Source organism: Siniperca chuatsi, linkage group LG22 (assembly GCF_020085105.1).
Source record: "Siniperca chuatsi isolate FFG_IHB_CAS linkage group LG22, ASM2008510v1, whole genome shotgun sequence".
NCBI lineage: Eukaryota > Metazoa > Chordata > Actinopteri > Centrarchiformes > Sinipercidae > Siniperca > Siniperca chuatsi.
This window is the reverse complement of record NC_058063.1, coordinates 1,584,151-1,595,191: the sequence shown is the minus strand read 5'-3', so window position 1 is coordinate 1,595,191 and position 11,041 is coordinate 1,584,151. Positions and strand designations below refer to the sequence as shown.

Below are 11,041 nucleotides of genomic sequence, written 5' to 3'. Positions count from 1 at the left end.
CAGGTGTGCGAGAGGTGCATTTGCACCTGGGCCGGGCCTAGTAGTTTGTGAACAGTAAAAAAAAAAAAAAAAAAGCACAACAATGCAATAAAATTAAGGATGATGTCATTATGGGTTATGATTAAGGTAAGCATTATTGTATCAAAAAAGGTTACATGTATATAATGAATCACTGATTTAATGCATTATCCGACGAGCACATAAGTGAACCAAATTAAACACCCCCACAACATTGAGTGACCAACGGGTACATGCTGGGACTGGCTAAATGTTAAAATGCTCACGGTGGATCCTCCAGTGGTGACCTTTGCGTTCACTTAGGAACTTTTACCTTCAATAAGGTGTGTACAACCTTTCTGCTGTGATTCACAGTACTTCACATACTCAGTAAAAGCTTACTAAAAGACAGCGAAAGCCTCAGAAATAATCTGATAATCTGATAACTATGATGTAAATAATTGGCTGTTAAGGTATTAACCTTATGTGCAGTGCTTGTATAGGCTACTATGTACTATTGTACTGAACTGAATGTGACAGCTTGGACCACAAACACACTGATGAACTGAAGACAGTCTGAATCAGTGCTGAATGGCGTGGCCATATGAACGCTGATGTGTTCACTTACTGTTGTACATACTGAAGTGGATTTGAATGGTGAAAGAACTACATGGTAAAATGATTCAAAAGTGATTTGTGATTTTCACCTCAACTGACACCGTAAGTGAGGAAGGTGTGAGTGGAGGCCAACAGTCCTCTACAGCTCCTTATCACTGTTTCTCTAGAGACTCCTGCTTGCCCAATTTTAAAATCCATGAACAATTTGATCAAATCTCTGTCAAAATGAAACCGTGCTGTTGGGAATCTTATTAATAAGGATTAATAATTAAGGGGAAGTTAACAATCTCAAAAAGTAGTTGTCTACCTATAAATGCCAATATTTAAAATACTATTTTACTTTAATAAGATGGACAGTGAAGGATGGAAGGCAGTGAAGGAAGCCAAGCACTGACCGTCACATCTAGCTGTTATTGCATCACCTGTACAAATAACCACAAGCAACTGCCCTTTAAAGGTCTAACAGGGTTTATTTAACTATAGCACCGATCAATAATCAATAAATGTCAGCCAATAAACCGCCATTATCTACTCTAATTGAGAAAACATAAATGCTGCAAGCAACACAGACAACAACGGAAACTGTTTCCAGGGGACACTAAAAAGTGATGAACATGCCCGGACATGGCTGCGACACCTTATTGTTTCCATGGTTTGTGACTCATGAAGTTATTTATATCGGCTATCAGACCAAATTCAATATAAGTTGTGTTTAATATACAGCAAGTGGTGTTGGAAAATTTGTTAAAATGTAAGTTTTAGCTAATTGGTGTTGGACATAAGGGTCATTCCACGAAATCGGTGCCTTTTGCGTCCCTAAGAAATAATCAGACATAGAAGTACTATAATAATAAAAATAAATTTGTGATTTAAAAACATATCAATACTGTGTATTGTTTTATCAATATTACACCAAAGTAAAGTCAATTGAATATTATTTTAAATAATTATAATAGAGCTTGGCAACCGACGTCACTGCGCAGTGCATTCTGGGACGTAAACAAGACGGCGCCGCCATATTGTGAGGCCACATCGGGCGAGAATTAGAGTTTGAACATATCTGTAAAAATATGTTGAAAAGTCAATTAAAAGAACGTAATGTACTGTACAGAGACAAACTTCTACCGGACCCAAGAAAACGGTACCTGGAAAAGATGGCATTGATTGGAAATCTGGATCCGTATGAGGTGCTTGCAAGAGAATGTAGTCAAGACCCCGACGATTTACCTCCTCTGACATTTGCAGATATTTTTGTATATCTAGTCTGTGGTGTGAGTGCTTATACTGAGGCTCAGTTTCGTAATTTTAAATCTATGGAAGCCCACGTTCAATTTACAAATGGCTGGGTCCATGACTTGGATGCCTACAAGCCACTGAGCCGTGAAAACACCGTCGTTCGCACAAGGTGTGTATCATCTTACTTACCTACCTGTGATTAGTGAAACACGCATCTTTACACAATATTTAATCAGATTTTTATAATATCCTCCTGATAACCAGCTATGGTGTTTTATGGACATTATGTTTTAGCGATTTCTCTGAGACATCAGTTTTAAGTCTGGATGTCCTGTACAGAGCATGTTCAGGGCTTTTCAGAGATAAATGATTGGATGTTTCACCATGGCCACTCCCTCTCCTTGGTCTTTAAAAATGGATGACATTAATTTAGTGATCAAGTGTAACACCCTTTTGGAAATATGATAATATTTTGTGCTATTATTATTTTTTTTTTAAAACAGGACTTTTTAAAGTCCAAATGTCCTCTACAGAGGATATGGCATAACATATGAATAAAATATAATTTTTCTTATGCCCTAATCAATGTAATGACTTGACAAAATACTAAATTCATCCATTTTTTCCTGGTAGTCAGGAGGATAATGTGTGTGTGTGTGTGTGTGTGTGTTCTTTTCATTTACTATTGTTCTGTATGTACACAGGTTATGCACTCACAGAGATTGAGTGAGCCTCCTCTAAAGCCCTGGGTCATTGTGAGCAGTGCCGGGAAGGTGGTGTGTGCCCATTGTACCTGCATGGCAGGGGTAGCTGAGACCTGTACCCATGTTGGTGCTCTCTTGCTTAAGTTGGAGGCAACAGTTCGAATTCGCGGCACAAAGACCGTCACTGATGTGCCAGCATACTGGGTTTTGCCTAGTAACTTGAGCAAGATTCACCCAGAAGTGGGATATAGGATCGACTACACCTCCTCAGTTGCACAAAGGAAGACATTAGACCAGTGAATAAATACAGTCCACAGCACCAGCCATAAGGAGTCGGGCACAGAAATGGAAAACTCCTACCGGTAATCTGGAAGATTTATCACCACTTCTTGATACGTTACTGCACCATAGCAAGGCCGTTGGTTTGTCAGGGATGGAGAAGTACTGTGCACAATACACACAACACACAGCTGCTGCACCATCCTCTGCTTTACCTCCATGTCTGGCAAAATCCCTGTATGATGAAAGCATAGATGCCAGTGACCTGTCGGCTGTCCTGCTGGCCTGTGAGAAGAACATGAATGCTGTATGTGTGACGGACGAGCAGGCAGCAGCTGTAGAGCAGTACACCAGGCAACAACATCTGTCTGTGTGGTATGATTACAGAAGCGGAAGAATTACAGCGTCAAAAATGCATGCTGTATATGCCACCTCTCTGGAGACGCCATCCCACACAGTTTTGAAGCAGGTGTGTTACCCACACGCACAGCACACAATATCACCTGTCCAAACCAGATGGGGTATCAGTCATGAGGGTGATGCTAGAAAGGCCTACACTGAATCCACAGCTGCATCTCACACACACTTCAAAATCAAACCACGTGGCTTCATAATTAACAGCAGCTTCCCTGAAATCGGAGCATCACCGGATGGCCTGACTATGTGTGAATGCTGTGGAAAGGGCTGCCTGGAGGTGAAATGTCCTTACAAGTATCGGTCCTGCAGCATCCAACAGGCATTGGCCATGAAGGACAAAGACTTTTGTCTCCAGTTGTCCTCAAACAACCTTCAGTTGAAAAGAGACCACCGCTTCTACACACAGATCCAGTCACAGATTTATGTCACCCAATCAAATCACTGTGATCTTGTTGTTTGGACTGAGTGTGATTTCACTGTGGTGCGGGTCTTTCCAGACCAGGATTTCTGGGAACCTCGTCTAAAAAAAGCACAAGAATTCTTCAAGAAAGTGTGCGTCCCAGAACTTGTGGCAAAACATTACTCGAAGAACATGCAGCCTCATGTTCCCAATGAAAAAGAGCAGTAGTAAAGAAGTGGCTGTTGTTTATAAAAGAATTGCCCTTAGGCCTACTCAGTTAAGAGTTTTTTTTAGTTTTGTTAAGTGTTATACTTGACTCAAAGAATATTTGTTTGTTACTTGAAGTTTAGTGTTTCAAAGTAGTTCAACACAAGATACTAAACATTGCAATTTGCTGGTGTTTTTTTTATTAAAATATAAGTTTTTAATTATCAAATTGTCATCTGAAGTATTTCATGTACAAAGAGCATACCATGTTCATTCTAAGGCAGGTACACCCCCCAAAAAAAAGTTCAATCTCAGGAGGGTACCACACATTCACACACACCAAATAGAAAACCATCATTTCTCCTGGGGTCTTTTTACCATTCAGCATGTACAGTACATTTTTCGGTTTCATCTGGCCTTACAACAACACTTGGACACATGTTAACTAGAATACAGCAAACATTAACAATCTTATCAAGAAGGGTAAATTCTTCATCCTTACAGGGAAGCAACAAACTAATTGGTACTGTGTTACGTAATAGTTTGTATTTATTGCACAAGCTACCTATTACCCTTTCTACGTGTATCCTAAGGTGTGCTATAGCACGTGTGTCTTCCACATCCTTAGCATCGAGTTGACATCTGCTTTTAGTGATTGCAGGAGTTTTAACTTCCGCGCACATCATTCCCACACTGTCTTTAATATCAAAGACTCGGTCAGCTAACACTAAATCACCAGGCAACAGTTTGTTAAGAAGTCCACAATTCTCAGTTATGTGCTTGTCAGATGCTTGTCCCCCCCATCCCTTTGAAATAAATTAAATTAGGCCTTGGGGTGTAATTCTGATCAAGTATTTCATTGTGTGTGTACCTTTGTAGTGGGAAAAGGATTGTGCGCACGCCATTCAATTTGACGGCCTCTCTGTACGTATTTCAAAACAGTCGACAATAATCGCAACACGCTTTCCAAAAATTGATGTGGCATTGTGGCTTGTAAACAGTGTCTCTCAGGTCAGTACACCAACGGAGAAAGGCGTGCATACAGCACATCGATGGTGTTGGCAAAGGTAGCAGAAAGAGTTCTACGTGACACATTAAATATGTGTGAAAGATACTGGATTGGAAGATCGAGCCTTAGACGAATGAGTGCAAGTAAAACCATTTGAAATTGTGACAGCTTCTTTGAAACTGGCAGGAAGGGCTTAACTGTAGCAAACATTGACAACAAAATTGCAAAACATGGAAGCCCTGTATAATATCGTACCTTCTCTGTATTATCTCTGAAAAATTCTTCATCCATCTTTAACTTGTTCAACTCAGACCTAAGCTCCCTATTTTCCTGCAAAACACAGGTTAGTTCTGCACTGCTTTGCTCACAGAACTGGCATTCTACTCTAAGTCTCTTAGCTGCTGGTTGGTCTGTTTCTGTCTGTTCACTATATTCCTCCTCTTCCACAGCTCCTGCCTCTGCATGATCCACATGTTCCTCTTCTTCTGCAGCTTCTGCATGTTCTAGGACTCCATCTCTCTCATCTTCATTCATGTTGTTTTGTTCACTTTGGCCTCCTCCCTCAGATTCTCTCAAACAGTGTCTATGTTGTCTGCGGCCATGCCGATCTGACACTGTGGCCGTGACTTCACAGTGACCCAGGTGCAGGGTTGGAGCCCGGTCTGGATGAGACTCGTCCATCTCATATGCTGGTTTACCTTTGGGAAGACAAAAGTATCCACATTGAAACAAATTATTGCAATCAACAGTGGAAATACTATATGTAATGTTATACAATACTACATATTATGTTATAATGTAATTATTTATGTTTATTTAATATGAAGACTTCAGATGCAAAAGCCTCTAAGTGCCGTCTGAAATTTCAGACAGCACTCAGAGGCTTTTGCATCTTAAAAAAAAAAAATAAATAAATATATATATATATATATATATATATATATATATATATATATATATATATATAAAAATTACGTACTAGATACTATGCTTTCAGTTCCAACTGAACTCATGAGGCAACATATTTAAGTGTTATTAAGAGAATTTCTCATGCTTTAGTCATAGTGATATGGCTGGGTTACACCTGGTAATATCTGAGTGGCTCAGCTGAGTGCTCTGTTTTGATCACATGCATTTATTTGAACTAGCTTTACTTAGCCTGCTCTTGTTCTAGTGTTTAGTTACAGGTAACAGAACAAAATGAGAACACAATCGTTTGCTAAGTGAGGTTTATACACTTACCTGAATGAAAATGCCTGGAACACACTAAGTGATCTTGGGATGTCTGTGAAATGTATGTCCGTACGTCTTATGGCGGATATCCAGGCCATCCATCTCTGCTTTGTTACATCAGACACATGACTCCCTTAATTTTGTTTCCAGGCCGGAAAACAATAAAAAGAAAGACCATTGTCTATTTTTCTCCCACGTCGATCGTGTGAACGGACATTACATCCAACAACACAGCAGGTTCTTCCCATGACTAAAACTTCGTCGGCGCTTCAGAACAAGTGGCCTCACAATATGGCGATTTTTCCCATCAGCCATCGCGGCGCTAGAGCCGTGACGTCACGCCCCCATACTCTATTGCATTTATTCTGATGAAGGTAAGGTTTTTGGCATGTCCCTTGAAAATGGTCTTTTTCAGCAGGACTTTTAATTTGCAAATTGAATGCAAAATGACACAAAAAACACATTTGCATATTGTTCTAAGTATAATCTTGTTAGCAAGCAATGTTTTAGCATAATTATACATTATTTTTCATAAAATATAAATCATTTTATCGGTGTCCCCTATTTCATGTCAGCCCTGTTACCCTCGCCAAAAAAACCCCAGTAAAATAATGGTACATTCCAGTGACATCACTTCCAGGAAGTTACATCATTTCTCAATCAGGATGCCAACTGTTAGAACACAAGGAAGTTTCTATCTCTCTTCTATGATTTTCTATTTTTGATGATTTATGAGGTTTGACTGAGGGGGGATATCCTGCAATGTCAAACCTGTTACCATTTTTGAAGTTTACATTTAAACACTTGTTTATTTTATGTAATATAATCGTTATCTACAAGTAACATCCTTTCAAAGTGTACGACATGTGCTTTTGTGATTTGGTCTGTTAGCTAGCAAATTAGCTTGAAATTGTCAAACCTGTTACCGTCAACCCTGTTACTTTTCCAGAGTAACAGGTCTTGACATGTGGGTAACAGGGATGACAGTCACCTTAGCCACACTGATTTTCTGATTTGTCTGTGTAAATTTGAAACATTTTAAAAGGTCATACCATGTGTATTATTTATCTTATGTCTTTATTATTCATTGTGGGTGGCATATGAACATCAGTTACATATTTTAGTTAGTATTTTTAGTATTGTTAGTATTAGTATTGCTGGTACACTGAATCTCATAATTTAAATAGTTAATACTTTAATAGTTTTAACATTGTGTTAATTTTATTTTGATTTTATATTTTCACTATAATACACTTTCACAGATGATAGTAGCATGCCATTAAGTGCAGCAGAAAAACAAAAGGCGCTACCGCACTTGCCGAGATGCGGATCCTGAAAGAAGGGCAAAATACCTTGAATGTGAGAAGCAGAAATGGAGGAAAGACAGAAAGCAGGGGAAGAAAAAAGACATTCAAGAGTGCAGCGAGAGAGAGCAGAGGTTAGAGTGAAGAAAATGGAGAGCAGCGCAGGCAAAGTGTAGGGCAGCTAAAAAGGCAGCTTCAGTTGCACTCAGCAGCCTGTCCACACCTCCAGTGAGCCCAGAATCACAACAGCCAGATTGACAAGAAGCTGGTCCTTCAAGGTCAGAATAGTAAAAAAAAAAGTGTGTATATTATATATATATATATATATATATACACACACACACGTATTCTTGAATGCATTGTCCTATGTCTCAATGCACTGCTTATACTGTTAGTCTTATACTGTTTGTCTCATCATTACAAGTATAGAATAAATAGAGAGAGAATATACAGACACAAGTATAGAATAGCTATAGATCAAGAATAGATATAGAACAAGTATACTACACAAGACCAAGATTTATCCTAGTGGAATTCAACTTATATATAAGGTTAAAGTTTTTGGTTTATGATTACATTTCAGGCAACATCAAGCAGGAAGAAAACGTTTAAAAAGACACCACAAAAAAACAACTGTCCTTTTCTCACGCCTGGAAAGAGAGCTGCAAAAGGAACGTAAAGAGAAGGAGAAATTCAAGAAGAGATACCAACGTCTGATAAAAAAAACACTGTCCCCAAAATCCAAGTTCAACCGTGAGCTGCACACTTTGCCCAAAGTTGTTAGAAGACGTATAGTTTTCCATACTGCCCTAACCAAAGACCTCAGTGACCGGTATCACAATGCCAGTGGTGAAAAAGAGAGAAAGTTAATTGCAAAAATATGTGCAGGTGGAAAAATAGTACAGAAGTACAGGCTTAGAAAGTATGCTCAGGCGGTTTTGGGGTTCTCAAAGAAAAGGTGGAAATACTCTGACAAAACCCCACTCACATTCATACGAGAAGGAAACATTTGGACAGCTGATGCAATAAAAGACTGTGTGAGGCTGTTCTTTGAACGGGATGATGTGAGCCGTTTGACTACTGGAAGGAAGCAGACAAAGACAAAAAGCAAACTTAAAAAGCAAAAACGATTCCTCATTGACACAATGAGAAATGCGCACAGGAAGTTCTTGGCAGAATACCCAAACAGAATAATTTCTTATTCTTTATTTTGTCACCTGCGTCCATTTTGGGTAGTCAATCCAAGTCTGTCTGAGAGAGAGACTTGTTTGTGCAAGATGCATGAAAACCTTGGCTTCATCACAAACAAGCTCTACCACCTGAAGATACTAAAACACTACAACACTGAGGAGTTGGTAGAACAGGTTGTGTGTAACTCCAAGAACAAGAAGTGCATGTATGGCCAGTGTGAAGGGTATAAGCAGAATGGACGTCCTGTTATCAGAATCAGAATCAGAAATACTTTATTGATCCCCGTAGGGAAACTCTTTGGCTACGGCAACAGGCAGCGTGCGGGCTGGCGCATGCTCACTATATCATTACACCATACAATCAAACAGCCCTTGTTTCATATTCCCAGTGGATAACAGAAGAGAAGCAACGATCAGAGAGTGGCAAAACTCAGTCATTCATCACTGGCAAAAAAGAGATGGAGACCACCACGGAAGCCCTCATGGGCATCGGGTATATAGTGATGATTATTTCTGTAACAGGGTTGACAAAAATATCGAAACATGAGGAAGAAAAGTAGTAATAAAATAAAAAATGATATAGTCTGAGATGGCCCAATACAATTTCTTGTCATTTGAAGTTGTCTTCATTCCATATATATAATTTTGTTTTTAAATTAAACTTATTTTTTTTTTTAATTTTTCAAAGTTGAAAAGGCACCGATTTCGTGGAATGACCCATAAATGCTGTTGGAAAATTTCCTAAAATGTAAGTTTTTTTGGTGGGCAAACAAGTGTGTCCCAGCTATGTCTTGAAGCGTTTCTTTATTTCCTGTGTTTTCTGTATTTGGTTGTTGTGTGTATTTTCTTAAGTTGCAGTGTGTTGAGCTCACAGGGCCACTGTATATGCATGATACAACGCAGTGTAGCTAACTAACAATATTAGTTCTAAAGAATATAAATATCTTATATTTTATATAAGTGTGGTTCCATCCAACTGTTTTATGCGCATTTTCAATTTGTGCATAGAAAAGCTGAGTGGAAACACTAGAAATTCAAAAAAAGGAAAAATATTGCAAAAAGGTGGAACAGTTGGTGTAACAACAAAATGTGATATGGAAACAGACTTAGTGAATAAATCATGCAGTACATGAAGCATATCACTTAAACGTCACCTCAACATCAGATCTGTGTGGAGAGATGAGGAGAATGTAACCTTCCTCAAATGAATACATGAAAACAAACAAATGTTATATTTCCATCAACTTTTCCACATGGTTTTCATTGCACTCTTTTAATAAATTTAATAAAATTTAATAAATCACTTTGTTGTATCCTCTTCTTCTGCAATGGTTGAATGATATCTGACACGAACAACTATTTGTCTGGATGTGCCCAACTCTTAATATTCACATAATAACAATAGTGGATGGAAACACTCATTAATTTGCATAATCTTTTGCAGATTATCCGGAGATTCGGTTAAAATTTGTGCTAAACTTGGATGGAAACATGACTATTGATTGTGTAGATGGGAATGACTTTAGTGTGGGTTGACAGGATGGCTCATTTATCGTCAAGAGTTTAGGAACCGGCGGACAGGAGAATAGCATCCGGTTCAGGAGGGCTATCCAAGGTATAGTGTTGCCAAGAAAGTGCGTCAGGTTTGGTGTTCTTGGATCCAGGACGGTAAGTAAGGGTGAACGTAAAACGGCCGAAGAACAGGGCACAGCGTGCCTGGCGGTAGTTTAATCATTTAGCCGTCTGGATGTATTCTAGGTTCTTGTGGTCCGTCCACACGATGAATGGTTGCTCAGCTCCCTCCAACCAGTGCCGCCATTCCTCCAAAGCCAGCTTGACAGCCAGGAGCTCTCTATTCTCTACGTCATAATTCCTTTCGGCCAGGGAGAGTCGTCGGGAAAAGAAAGCGCACGGGTGGAGTTTCTGGTCAGTGGGAGAGTGCTGGGAGAGAACCGCTCCGACGGCAGTGTCCGAGGCGTTTACCTCTTCTGTAAATTGTCGTGTGGGATCAGGTTGTATGAGGATTGGTGCTAAGGTGAAGAGGGCTTTAAGTCATGCCAAGACCGCGTCTGCCTCCGGGGTCTAGACGAAAGGGATCTTGGAAGAGGTGAGTCTTGTCAGAGGAGCTGCCACCCGAAGCGCTGTAGTTGTTTTCGGATAATGTGTGTTGGCCAATCCACTACTGCTTGCGTCTTGGCAGGGTCGGTCCTCATCTGACCACTTTCAATGATGTAACCGAGGAAGCTCACCAAGCTGACGTGAAACTCACAGTTCTCCACCTTGACAAATAGCCGGTTCTCTAATAGCCTTTGCAGCACCTGTCGAACATGGAGGACATGGCTGGTTTGGTCCGGAGAAAAGATGAGTATGTCATCCAGGTAAACAAAAACAAAACGATTTAGGAAGTCCCTTAGTACGTCGTTGACCAATGCCTGGAAGACAGCCGG

At 39.7% G+C, this 11,041-nt stretch overlaps 1 protein-coding gene and 1 long non-coding RNA gene across 2 annotated transcripts; one reads left to right on the top strand and one right to left on the bottom strand.

Annotated features, from left to right (window-relative positions):
* Nucleotides 1-1,592: 1,592 nt before the first annotated feature.
* On the top strand, nt 1,593-4,079 carry LOC122870751. The gene is made up of 2 exons (XM_044185164.1): nt 1,593-2,020; nt 2,556-4,079. The coding sequence occupies exon 2, from the start codon at nt 2,989-2,991 to the stop codon at nt 3,877-3,879; it is 891 nt and encodes a 296-aa protein (XP_044041099.1). The 5' UTR covers nt 1,593-2,020; nt 2,556-2,988; the 3' UTR covers nt 3,880-4,079.
* LOC122870752 lies at nt 4,036-6,672 on the bottom strand. The gene is made up of 2 exons (XR_006376662.1): nt 6,110-6,672; nt 4,036-5,565 (listed from the first exon to the last, which is right to left on the bottom strand). It is a non-coding gene; the product is annotated as an uncharacterized LOC122870752 (long non-coding RNA).
* Nucleotides 6,673-11,041: the final 4,369 nt, after the last annotated feature.

Excerpts from the sequence above, each read along its gene's own strand:
- LOC122870751 (XM_044185164.1), top strand. The coding sequence starts at position 2,989 with ATGGAGAAGTACTGTGCACAATACACACAACACACAGCTGCTGCACCA.